The following is a 13586-nucleotide window of genomic DNA, read 5'->3' on the forward strand; positions in this document are numbered from 1 at the left end:
GAGTCATAAAAACAGCCCAGGGTCCATCAGGCCAAACAAGCAGGAGAGAAAAGGAGGGCGAAAGCCCCGTCAGATCCAGACAGTCTGGAGGGTGCTTAGATTCAAGAGTTCAAGACCTTGAATTCCCACTTTCAGAAACTCCTTTGCTGGGTCTTCTGGCCCCTTTAAACCTCCTCCGGAGCATCTCCCGGCCAGGGCAGGGCCATCCATCTAGGCCACCCCCAGCACAGGCTTGCTGGGGTGGGGGTTGGCTGTTTGTAAATGTTTACTCTCTCGGGCTCTCCCTCCCCTACCAGCCTCGGCCAACAGGCTAGGTTATCAATTAACCTGACAAAGGGAGGCCATGGGGGGGGGGGGGAGAAGGGGGGGACTGGGCTTGGCATTTCAGCGTCCTGTTGTGCTGGACCAGGAGAAGAGAGGGAGAAAGAAAAGGCTGTCGTCCCTCCCTGAGTGGGGGTAGAGGAGAGAAAAGAATGCACGGATCCAAACTCCGCAGCCTTCTAGGGGCTGCGCCCTGAGCGCACTGCACCTGCGGAGCACCCTGGGCTCCAGCGCGCAGACCCGAGACTTTGTAGATCTGGGGGGGGGCGGGGGTTGGCGGGGAGGGCGGTGGACAGCGATTGTCTCTAGCTAGGGGAGGAGGAGAGGTTTCACGCGGATCAAATACTCCCGATCTGCACTGGCCGGAGAGAAGGAAGGAGGCTGGAAATGTCAGCTCTGCCGTAAGCCCAGTTTCCCTCCCACTTCCCACACTCTCCCCGCTCCCAGTTCCAGGTCCCTCCTTACCTGAGGCTCTCCTGGCAGGTCGAGGCTCCAGGTGAGAAATGACGAGGCCGGGGCCCGGGCCGGCTCCGGCGCTCTTCACGGCCACAGCCAGGTAGAAGACCAAGACGCAGCCGGCGGTCACCATTCCTCCGACTAGGCTCCGGGAGGGCCCGGGATGCCGCCCGCTCGCAGGCCGGCCAGCCTCAGGCATCCTCCGGCAGCATGCTGGGCTTCGCCTGTCCCCGGAGCTCTGGGCTCTTCCGATCAGGGGCTGGGACCGCTCGGCGGCGCCCAGCTCAGCTCCCCGGGAGGAAGGAGACCTCGGGGCTCTGCGCTCCGCGGCGGCGGCGGCTCGAGCTTCTCCCGCTTCGGCTAGGCTGCGTGGTGCGTGTCCCCTGGGGGCTGGAAGCCGCGGCTCCCCCAGAGCCCTGGGCTCCGCTCCGTTCTGCGGGAGAGGAAAGGTTCGCTAGCTGCAAGAATCGCGCCCGTTTCCCAAAGACAAGGAGAAGGTGCAGAGAGTTTGAGGGGGCTCGGGGAGAAAAGGAGCTAAAAGCGGGTAAATGTGCGGGGTGGCTTTTTCCACACCAGTCAGCTACGAGTCCTTTTCACTGCCTTCAACTGTCAGTCCAGACCGCCTGGTCTTCCCCTTTAGCCACAGGGAAGAAAGTTGCAAGCCTGAGCCTCTTAGTAACCGCCACAGGCAACCCCCCTCCAGCTCAGGAATGTCCCTTTCCTTTGGGGAGGGGAAGGAGCGAGCCTCCGGGCTGCGGCCGCGGCCCGGGAGAAGGGGAGGGGGAGGTGAACCCTAGCCTCCCCGGGAGGCACGTTGGCAGCGCGCTGCGGGCGCTGAGTCCCGGGCCCAGGGCGCGCTAACGCCCGGCGCCCTCCCGGCGCCACCGCCTCCCCAAACCGCTGCTGGCCTCAGAGCCTCTCCCTCTTACTGCGCTCCCCCGCTCTCTCTCTCTCTCTCTCTCTCTCTCTCTCTCTCTCTCTCTCTCTCTCTCTCTCTCTCTCTCTCTCTCTCTCTCTCTCTCTCTCTCTCTCTCTCTCTCTCTCTCAGATCTCTTTTTTGAAACATCCCCTTCCCTCCAGTGCAGCCTAAGACAGGCAAGGCTGCACGCTCGTTAGAAGTTGCCGGATGCCTCCAAATAGAAGCTCTCTGAAGCAGGATTTCCAGACTATCGAAGTCCCTCACCCTCCGCTCCGTGCCATCCCATCCCGGGAAACAAGCCCAGGAAGGGTATGAGAGAAACCAGTAAAATGCTCCAGCTTAGCCCGAACAGCTCCCTAGACACTGAGGGAAACTCGGAAAGAAAAGTCCAGGGCGGAGGGGGGAGTTTCGCGGCTCCGGCTCCGGCTCCTCTCTTCTCACCAGCCCGGCCCGGGAGAATACCCTTACCTCGCCGGACCCCGTTCCGACGGCGGCGGCTCCCCAGCACCAGGATTCCCGGGCGCACAGCTCCTCCTCCTCCTCCTCCTTCTCCTCCTCCTCCTCCTCCACCTCCTCCTCCGGAGCAAGGGACCGAGCGGCGCCAGCTGCCGCCGCCGTCACCGCACACAGTGCGCCCGGGCCAGCTCTCCAGCGCAGCCCCTGCAACAGCGGCGGCGGCTCCAACCACTTAGCAGCGCGCCGGCCGCGCCCGCCCCGCCTCCGCCCCCGGCCCGCCCCCTAACCCCCGCCCCCTCCACCCGCTCCTCCTCACCCCCCCTCTCCTCCTCCTCCTCTTTTCTCCCCTCTCCTCCTCCTCCTCCTCCTCCTCCCTCACGTCTTCCCTATCTTCCTTCTCCTAAGCGCTCAGTTCTAGGAGCCACCGGCGCGCAAAGAGCCCTAGGCGGGAGACTGACGGAGCCGAGAGAAGAGAGAAATAGGGGGAAAGCCGGGACTTGCAGGAGGGGCTATCTAGTTCCGCCCGCCCCCTCTCTTCTTTTCCCCTCCCCTCCCCTCCCTTCTCCTCCCCATTCCCAAGGGAGGGGGGGCGTGTGGGGAGGCCCGCCCAGAATTGAGGGAGACGCCCAATTCTCTGCCTCCCCGCCAGGCTTCCTTCTGCTTAAAGGGATTAAGGCAGAGGAAGGGGACCGGGGGTCCAGCGGGAGGGGGGATTGCAATAATTAAGAGGGTGCACCCGCCTCCGAGGGCGTGAGAGTGAGCCGGAGTTCAGACCGGCCCCTTGTCTTAGGTTAGATAATAGAGAGATTCCCGTCCAAATCCCCCCCATCCCCTCGCCCCGGGAAATTCTTCCACAATTTAAAACTCCCAGGTCTTTGAGTAGCTCCCAAGCGCTGCTGGCTGTCAGCTCTTTTGGGGGGGAGGAGGAGGGGAGAGTTGGGACCCCTGTAAGAAGGGGACCCTCCTCTTCCTCCAGCTCCTCCATGGCTTGGAAGGAGAGGCATTTTCTCTCAGTACGGTCCCGGGAAAAAAAAGGCGTTTTGCGTGCGCATTGTGGGTAGAGGGGCAGGGGGAGTGTGTGAAAGTGCAGAATGATAAAGAAAAGAGAAAAAGTTGAGTTTGAATTCCCAATACCTAATTGGAATCTTGCATATTTAAGTCACTGCCAGTGGGATGGTAGAGCAGTCATCTAAACTTCTGTTTCTTTATCTGTAAAATGTGGAAGTTAGACTAAGTACTGTCAATTCTAAAATAAAAGGAGAGGGGGCATGGAAAGAACATCCCTGGTCCTGTTTAAAAAAAAAAAAAAAAGGAATAGAAGGAGAAAGCTTCACGGTCTCCCCAAACCCTGTCTCCAAAGAATCCCAGCATATTAAATTAGGACATCATTAATCTAGTCCCTTCATTGAACAAGAGGTAAGAGAGGCCCAGAGAGTTCTGGGAGCTCCAGCACACTCTAAGGACACGAACGACTTTGTTTTCCAGTGTCCTCTCAGATTCCTCCATTAGACTTTGAGCTCTTCAAAGGAGGGGACATGAGGCAAGTCTCTTAAAGATCAACTGGTCATAGTATGATTGGTTCTATAATTGGAAGGGACCTTAAATGAAAAGATCCTCAACAGATGACAGCCCAATTATAGGGAGAAAAAAAAGAGAAAGGGGCAGCATGGGATAAGTCTCTTCCAACTGACACTTGCAGAGTTGATGAACCAGAGAAACTGGGAGAGATGATTCGGGCGGGAGATGTCTGGGAAGACTGCATGGAAGAGGTGAGTCTGAATGAGCCGTAGCTTTTATTAAGTGCTCATTATGAAATGCCCAGCACAAGAGCTTGGCATAGGAATAAAAAAAGAAAAAAAATCCAATTTCTGCTGGAGGAACCAACAATCTGAGGAGCTTACATTCAGAAAAACATTCAGAGGGAGGATTAGATCGGGAAGGTCACAGGGATGGTGAATGGAGTCAGAGCAATTGATTGTCAAGCCTTTCTTTCCAATGGTAATGTTGCTTTGATGACTGTTCCTAAAAGAAAGAGATGGAAGAAGAGGGAGGTGCCCCCAGTGACAGTGATAGTACTCCCCATATGGTAAACTCTTCTTACTAAGAAGGAACTCAGGGATCCCAGGGAAGGAGCAAGGACCTGGAGGAATAGATATTATTGGGAGCATTCATAATATTAAATAGACCCCTGAAATATTTCTGGAGAACTTGCACTTGCCGGGGCGTGCGCTCGCGTGTGCACACACACACACACACACACACACACACACAAACATACACATATGGGATAGTTTGGGGGCAGGAGACAAAGGTCTTCTGGTTGGTCCAGTGCCATCTCCAAATGGAGCCCCAACAGACCATAACACAACACAATGCAATTTCATTTGTTAACTTTCTTATGTGTGTCAGTAACTTTGGGTTCAAATTTTAGCTCTTCAGCTTACTTCTTAGAGCAACACTGGACCAGTCACTGTCACTTCTAACCATGGAAGTAGATAGAAGCAGGTTAGACTGGATTGCATATAAGATATCTTCTTGCTCTTAAAAAAAATTGTAAGACTCTTAGGAAAATCACTTATATTTTCTGAATTAATCTGTAAATGAAGATAATAATCTCTTTCCTGCTTGACATGAAGGGAAGTGATAAGGAGAATTACATGGGACAAAATCTGGGGAAACTTTTTAAAAAAGTTCTTTACAAGTATTATCAAGGTGGTAGAATAGACCAGGGCCTAGAGTAAAGGAGACTCTCTTTTCTTAGTTCAAATCTGGCCCGTCACTTCCTGGCTATGACAAATTATTTCACCCTGTTTGCCTCAGTTTTCTCATCTGTAATATGAGTTGGAGAAGGAAATGTTGAGCCATTCTAGTGTCAAGAAAACCCAAATGGGTTTCAAGTGAAATAACTGAACTATAACAAAAAAACATTTTCTTAGGTAACAACAGGACCAAGTGCTCTTCCAGATTCTGGTGATATGAGACAAAAGAGGAAAAAAAAAGTATTTTCTGTCATTAGAGAGTTTATGTTCTAAATAAAGAGAAAAACTCATTCTAAATCTGATGCTCTTGTGATTTTCCTTCTTGAGTATGGTGTCTGATGCTCCAGCATTTGTGGTCTGTGTGACCTTGGCCAATTTAATTCAATTCCAATCAACAAGCATCTAGGTACCAGTTGGATTATATGACCTCAGCTGTATCTTCCAAATCTTTGATTTTCTAGATTTATAATCCAATTTTTAATTATACTTAATTACAGTCTAATTACATGACTAAATAGACTCCTTATCCAAATAGATCCAAGATACAGATGAAAATAAACAAAGCAAAACTTTGAGAACAAAAGAGAATGGAATACTTTTAAGGCAAAAGGAGGTCCAGGGAAAGGGTTAAAATATCTGAACTGAGAAGTCCCAGTCACCTGGTGGTGAGGTGGAGGGTGGGAGCAGAGAAAGGTATTGGGCAATTATGTTGCCTTTTAAAGATGTCACATCCCTTTTCATAAGGACAATTTCCTCATCTATAAAATTGGAGATAACACACTACCCATTTCACAGAAATTTCTCCTAGAAAAGTCCTCTGTGAGTTGTGTAATCCAGAAACATGAGTTATTTTTATTACTATCTACTAATAATTGCATTATAATTTAGTCTCCAAAAGGGACCTCCCCAAAATTCAGTTGTGGCACTGGTAATAACAAAACAGACTTCCCCCTCAAAAAAAGGTGATAGTTTGAGAAGTCCAGATTCTCCAAACCAGCCTTATCTCCACACCCCTGAAAAAAGAGTTTTGGGATCTCACATAGAGAGGCAGCAAGAAACTTAGAATGATACTGGGTTTTGTGGCAAGAGATTTGGGTGAGTTTCCTGGCTCAGTTCTTGGAGGGTCACGTTGGAAAGGAATCATCATCCGGAACTTAGTCTTGCAATGATGAACCTTGACTGAAATGGTCCTTGGAGAGGCCCAACCCAATATAAGGACCATAATCTTATCATTCTTGTCTTCCCAATGATGTTGCAAGCCTTTTCAGCTTAGCAGCATCTGCCATACCTTAGGCTCTTCTGGGGTAACCTTTGAGAACCCAAGGTCACAGAGATGTTACCCAAGATACAACTATTCTGCCTCCTCTCTCAGTCCAACTCAATAACTCTCCAGTTCCCCACCCCCCCCAACTCAACACAGCCCAAATGTAACTGTGGATTACTGCTTTAAATCTCCCTGGGCCAGGTCTGTGAAATAAAGAAATTGGATCACATAAACCCTACAATTGAGTCCTTAGGCAAATGACCTTTCTCTCTGGAAATAAGAGTTTACATTTCTATAGTGAGCTTTGTGGCTTCAGAAGCACCTTCCTTACAACAACCCCTGGAGGGGAGAACAAGTATTATTATGTCTATTTTAAAGATGAAGAAACTCAAGCTCAGAAAAGAATAAATTATTGGTAGCCCTGGTCCTGGGCTGAAATATATACTTCAATTGATAGCAAGATATTTATGTCACTTCCTATGAAGAGGGAAGAGTCAGTGATACTAAATATTGTACAATTCCCTTCTCTTCCCATGGCATAGGGTATTAGTACAGGAAGTACATCCATCTCATTAGTACACGAATTTGCTTCCATCTTTAATAAATGGTAAAATTATATGTATGTCAAAGAATTGTTTTAAAATAAATTTCTTTGTGATTTATTATCAATAAATGTTTGATTTGCATACCAATTTTATATGTCTATATACTTGGGATCGTGTAAAATTTTTTCTGGTTAAAAGGGGTCGTGAGTGGAAAAAGTTTAAGCCAACTTGGTATCAAATCCAGGGAGAAGAATTGTGTCCAAGGAGACCTAACTGGTCAATGACAGAGTTGGAAGAGCTGGACTGGACACCCCTTTCTCCTGACTCCAAATCCAGAGTTCTTTATACTCTACCTGACTTTGACTGAATTTCACTGAATATATCATTATTGTCACTATTCCCACTAAGGTCTTCTGCTGCCTCATTGAGGTGGCTGTGAAGCATAAATTGGGAGATTAGCAAATAGCTTTCTGTGTACCAGGGTTCCAGGTCCAGCCTAGGTAAGTATTATGGTCTGAGGGCTGGTCCCCAGGGACTAATCCCAATAACTCAATAACTGAAATGAGAAAGGGCTGGAAGCCTGGCAGTGGCCCCACGGTGATGAAATCATAAATCCTGAAAGTATTGAAGTTTATGAGACACACTAAAGTCCTTTTAGTATTTCATTTCATCAATGTGATTCAATTCATAGATTTCCTAGAGGGGGAAAGATTTCATAGACTCAGAGTTGACAGGGGTCCAAGAACAGAGAAGAGAGACTGGAAAGAGCCTTGGAGATGATCCAGCTCAACCTCGTCCTTTTCTACAGGTGGTGAGCAGGCCCAAATCTGTAAAGCATCCTGATTCTGCTACTACTCAGGAAAATTTGGGGAAGTTTCTTTGCTCTTATGGGCTTCATTTTCTTAATTTATAAAATGAGAGGAGTTGATCAGATGGTTTCCAAGAGTTCTTCCAGCTGGAAATTATATGACACAACGGAGGAGACACCTCCAACTTGTGACCACAGTTAGATTGTAAACTAGAGCCAGGGGCCATGTGATTTCAGCTCTAGATTCTTCAACACAATATTCTAGACAAGTAAGTATATTGTATCTCTCTGGTTAGATCATAAGCCTTTTTAGAGGCAGGGGTTTGTGTGTTCTCAGATCTTGAATTCTGTGATTCTAGAGTTTTCCTTATCCTGCAGCTACCCCTGAATATAGCACAGGCCTATAGTGGGAAAAATTCAAGATTCAGATCTAACCAGCTCTATTGTCCATAAACCATGTCCAGAGATAGTCCTGTGAGCTGTCCATCTAACCATGTATCTGAATAATAATACTTTTCATTTGTTTGGGTTTCCTTTATCCCCCTGCAGATATTGTTCAGTCTTTTTAATCATGTCTGATTTTTTTTGTGACCCCATTTGGGGTTTTTCTTGGCAAAGATACCATTTCTTTCTCATTTTACAGGTGAGGAAACTGAGGCAAACAGGGATTAGATGAGTTGCCCAGTATCTCACATCTAGTAGGTATCTGAGATCAGATTTGAACTCAAGCCTTTCTGACTCCAGACCTAGAACTCTATTTATCATACCACCTGTTAGACTGAAATTTTTTGAGTTGCTGCATGTATTACCCAGGAAACTTTGCCACATCATCAGTAAAATATCCCCTGCAAGCAGGAGCATTTGGGCCACTTATTCCTCTATATAGAAACCCTCTTCTTTTTGAACTCTCCACTGGGCATCCTTCATAGCAATTACAAACACCAACATCATGGTCCCCTGTGTGCTGAATGAAGAATTCAAAATTCAACAGGGAAATCAAAGATGAGAAGATGAAATGGACTAGACATAGTCTAAGAGGCTGGAGATAACAGAAACTTGAGCGCTTGAAGGGATTGATTCTTCGATAAATAGGGAAAAAGGGAAAGACATTAAGTGATTAAGTCAGAATAATGTGGATAAAGCTCTGAGCCTGGAAGCTGTTCTGCACCCTTCATTAGAAATAGCAAATTGCTACTTTGCCATTACTGTTGGGCTCCTGAAATTTTAAAACATATGATTAAATAAATTCTGCTGGGAACAGGCTTGCCAGTTTATCTGTTCTTTCTCTTGGCCATTAAAAACCTTCCCTTCTGACCTAAGAGCCTACAGGCTTTTGAACAGCTACTAGACTGATAAGGGTTCTCAGAAGAGAGTGCAGATTAGGCCCCCTTCTCACTCCTGAAATCCCTCAGAGCACTTTCTTGGAAAATATGCATGATATGTGCTTGCTCCCTCCAGGAAATGAGATTTTTGCTGCTCATTCCTCTGCTGTCTCCCTGTGGAGGGGGAAACTCTCAGCAGGTCTTTCTTTGGATGTCCATTGAACAATTAATGACTTGGGAATTCCTAAGGGATCTCTTAATTCCTTTTGAGGATCCAGAGAAAGGATAGTATAATAAGGAGCACTGGTGCTAGAATAAAGAGAACTGGGTTCAAATTTCACTTTACTACTGACATGTCTCTAGGTTAGTCACTTTATCTCTCTCTGCTTCAGTTTCCCTGACTGTAAAATAGGGATAATAATACCCACATCTATTTCTCAAGGTTATTATGAAGACCAAATGAGGTAATATTTGTGAAGTTATTAGTCCAGTGCCTGACAAGTAGGCTGCTTTATAAATACCTGTTTCTGAATTATTTTTCTTGATTAGAATATTTTTTAAACTTACTGGAGGCGGGAGGAAAGGAAGGAAGAAAAGAAAGAAGATGGAAGGAAGGAGGGGAAAAGGGAAGGAAGGAAGAGAGGAAGAGAGGGAGGGAGAGAAGAGGGAAGGAAGGAAAGCAGGAAGGAGGAGGATAGGAAAGAGGAGGAAAAAAGGAAGGAGAGAAGAGGGGGGAAGGAAGGAGGAATGGAAGGAAGGAGAAAGGAAGGACAGAGGAGGGAAAGAAGGAAGGAAAGAAGAGGGAGGGAAGGGAGGAAGGGAGGAAGGGAAGAGGGAAGGAAGGAAGGAAAGAAAAAAGGAGGGAAAGAAAGAAAAAAGGAGGTAAGGAAGGAAAGAAAAAAGGAGGGAAGGAAGGAAGGAAAGAAAAAAGGAGGGAAGGAAAGAAAGAAGGAAGGAAGGGAGGAAGGAGAGAGAGAGGGAAAGAAGGAAGGAGGAAAGGAGGAGAGAAAGGAAGAAGGGAAAGAGGAGGGGAAGGAAGAAAGGAGGTAAAGAAGGAGGCAAGAAAGCAGTTGCTCATTGGCATGGTCATGTGGACATTATGAGGCTTTCTAAATAATTACTGTGGAAATAGCTATGATCAATCCTATATGTAAAGAACATAAATGACTAAACCATTCTTTTTCCTCCTCATCATTGAGAGGCAGCCTGGCCTATTAAATAGGGAGCTCAGAGTCACAATTCAAATCCCGGCAGTGTGACCTTGGACAAGTTACCCCTGTAATAGGAGGAGATTGTAGTGGTCACTTACTTTTAGTTCTAAGTCCAGAATACCATCCTAAAAGGGCTCAGAATCCCAGAAGGAATACAGTAGAGTTTAATGACTAGGTAGAAGAGATAATCAAAGAAGACTTCTTGGAGGAGGCAGGTCTTCAGCTAGAGGAAGGAAGGAAGGATGGATTCTGTCCTGCCTCTGAGGTCCACCATCTGGTGTGAAATTGGCCAGATCCTTTAACTTCCCTGGACCTTCATTTTCTCATCTGTAAAAGTAGGAAGTCAAGCTACAGGTTTCTCTGGTCCCTTCTATAAGTCTTACAAAGCACTTTTCTCTCAACAAACTTAGAAGTGGGAACTATTAAGATTATTGTCCCCATTTTACTGATCTGAGGACTGAGGATCCTCAAGGTCATAGAGGATTTAAATGGCAGAGCTCCAGGACTCTTCCCCTGACACCAGGCAGCATTGCTAGCTAGTTGCTCGGCTTGCTTAGGATATTATCAATGAGGGAACCCAAAAGTCACGGGCTCTTTCATATGCTCAAAGATGTTGATAAGCCCATTGAAACTGGATGAGAACCAATCCTTGGCCTGAGCCAGGACAGGTCCCCTGGTCAGAGAGAGCTGATTGTCTCCATTGGCTCAGGAAATAGATTCTGACTTCAGAAAAATGCTCAGTCTTTCTATAAGTAGAATGTTGATGATCCGCCCAGAAAGTCCAAGGAGCCTTGATCCCTGGGAAGAAGCATAGGGATGGATGGGATGGGTCCTGTCTTGAACCTTGGAATTCCTTTTTTAAAAAAATTTTATTAATTTTATAATTATACATTTTTGACAGTATATATGCATGAGTAAATTTTTTTTATAACATTATCCCTTGTATTCACTTTTCCAAATTTTCCCCTCCCTCCCTCTACTCCCTCCTCTAGATTATAGGCAATCCCATATATATTAAATGTGTTACAATATAACCTAGATACAATATATGTCTATAAAACCAATTTTCTTGTTGCGCGGTAAGACTTGGATTCTGAAGGTATAAGTAACCTGGGTAGAAAGACAATAGTGCAAATATTTTACACTCCTTTCTAGATTGGGATTTCTTAAATTGTTTCCACTTGTAACTCCTTTTCACCAGAGAATTTTTTACGTGATCCTGGGTTTATAGGTCTATAAAATAAGTATACAAATAAAAAATTTACTGATAATAAATCATACTTTTGCAACCCCCACAGTCAATTATGAGGCCCCATATGGGGCCATGACCTACAGTTGAAGAATCTGGGACCTAAATAATCAAGGGAGTTTATGTGACCATGTACAGTTGGTGACTTTGCCCACTGAAGTTTGTCTTCTTTTATAAGCAAAGAGAGAAGCCCCTGGAACTAACATATGATCCTGGGTAATTATTTTCTTCCCTGAAGCAGCAAGAAACCCAAGAGAGAGACCAGAGGAGGTATGTGCCAGGACAGTCAAGCCATTACTAGCACCTTCACTCACAAGCTCCCCTGAGACCCACATGAAGACAGCTCAGGATCTTGCGCCCAAGAGATCCAAACCATTGGCCCTGTACCCAGCCAGCCTGGACCTCTTAGGAATCACCCTCAGAGGTGATCCCTGTACAGATGCAACCTGACAACAGCCTCCACCAGCCTCAGCAGCCCAGCTATTGAAAACCCATCTGGGGAAAGCAAGTACTTACTGTCAAGGACCTTGGTAATGTCAAGTGGTTCAAAATCAGAAATGAATAGCATTTAACCAGTGGCAATAACATGAGAGAAGATGCACTGTCATCTGGTCAGCTGTTGTGTTCTGGGGACCACGGGGTTTTTCTAGCTTAATTGGAGCTGAAACTCCTGTATGCGTTGTCTCCCACTTAGAAGGTGGACTCCTTGAGAGCAGGAACTGTGTCCATTTTTTTTAATACTACAGGACTTAAGGCAGTACTTTGTACATAATAAATACTTTTTAAAACAATATTTTTCCCAATTACATGTAAAGACCATTTTTAATGTTCATTTTTTAAAATTTTGGGTTCCAATTTCTCTCCTTCCCTTAATCTTCTCCCTAGTCCCTGAAACTGTAGGCAATTTGATCTAGGTTATACAACACAAGGTGAACGCTTAATGAGTACTTTTCTTCCTTCCTTCCTTCCTTCCTTCTTTTCTTCCTTCTTTCTTTCCTTCCTTCCCTTTCTTAATTTTTTTCTTTTTCTTTCATTCTCTTTTCCCCTTTTTCTCTCTCCCTTTCTCTTTCCCCATCTTTCTCTCTTTTCTTTTTCTGTCTTTTCCCCTTTCTTTCTCTCTTATCTTTTTTCTCTCTCTTTACATATTCTCCCTTTCATCCATTCATTCTGTACTTCAGTTTTCCATCTATAAAATGTGATGAATACCATCTGGACTTCCTACCTTAAAGGAATGAATAAATGAAAAGATTTTTATTAAGCAATATTATATGCCAAGCACTGTGCTCAGCAATACTGATAAAGACACAAGACTTAAACCCTGGCCTCAAGGAGTTCACATTTTAATGGTGGAGGGATCACATATATAGGGTAAGTAATTACATATATGCATATATAATTAATGTAATAATATATTAATATAACATATATAATAATATAAATATATATATGGAATTATTATTATCAAAGAAAGGAACTATGGTATAATGGAAAATAAATTATCTTTGGAGCCTGGAAACCTGGGTTTAAGATTTAGTTAGTAATTAATTAATTGTACAATCTTGCGCAAATCATTCTTTTTTCTGAGCCTCGGTTTTCTTCTCTGTAAAGTGGGAACAATAACCTCTGACATGCCAGGCTTACAAAAGAATTGTAAAGAAAGTACTGAAAAAATCACAGCTCTGAGGAAGTCTCTGAGGGGAAGAGGGGGACGCTGCAGGATGAGCCCATTTTGGCTGTGTCTACAAAGCCCAAACATCTGTGCTGTGTTATGTGGGTCTGCCACAGCTTGGCAGGACCCAAAGGTTCTTCCCTGGGGTTAAAAGACTCCTTATAATTCCTGAGACATACCACATCCATATGTCAGCTTCCTGCCTCCAGCATTCAAAACTGTCTGTGTCTCTGGGGGCCTGGTGCGGACTCTGGAGGAAAAAAACGTAGTAAAACCCCAAATCCTGAACATTTGAAAACCATTTACAGTAGAGAATCATACTAGTAACTAGCAAGTAGGCAGAGTTCTATGGAGGCCCTTCTTGCCCTATAGGTAGATAGGCTGACAGAAAGAGCCCTGAAAGCTGGGGTCTAGTTTGAGTTCTGCTGTGGGATCCTGAATAAGTCCTTGCTGCTCTCTGACCTCAGTTTCCCCATGTGGGACTGGTGACCCCTTCCCTGTTTCCTTCACTGGGGACAAATGCATGTGTCAATGAATTATAACTTTAAAGCAATGTGCACATGGGCATTATCATTATTTAGGTCCCTTAACTTGGCACCCCAAACTC

At 45.7% G+C, this 13586-nt stretch overlaps 1 protein-coding gene across 12 annotated transcripts in view; it reads right to left on the bottom strand.

Moving 5' to 3' along the window:
- Nucleotides 1-2419, bottom strand: part of FGFR3 (fibroblast growth factor receptor 3) — a 93887-nt gene extending 91468 nt beyond the window's left edge. For 9 of the 12 annotated variants that reach the window (XM_074274895.1, XM_074274893.1, XM_074274892.1 and 6 more), the window contains exons 1-2: nt 2165-2419; nt 787-1210 (exon numbers count right to left, since the gene is read on the bottom strand). In XM_074274895.1, coding sequence (XP_074130996.1) covers nt 787-976 — 190 coding nt within the window. In that variant the 5' untranslated portion in view covers nt 977-1210; nt 2165-2419. The remainder of the gene's footprint in view (nt 1-786; nt 1211-2164) is intronic. The other 3 variants (XM_074274886.1, XM_074274885.1, XM_074274884.1) reach the window with 1 other exon arrangement.
- Nucleotides 2420-13586: the final 11167 nt, after the last annotated feature.

Source organism: Sminthopsis crassicaudata, chromosome 6 (genome assembly GCF_048593235.1).
Source record: "Sminthopsis crassicaudata isolate SCR6 chromosome 6, ASM4859323v1, whole genome shotgun sequence".
NCBI lineage: Eukaryota > Metazoa > Chordata > Mammalia > Dasyuromorphia > Dasyuridae > Sminthopsis > Sminthopsis crassicaudata.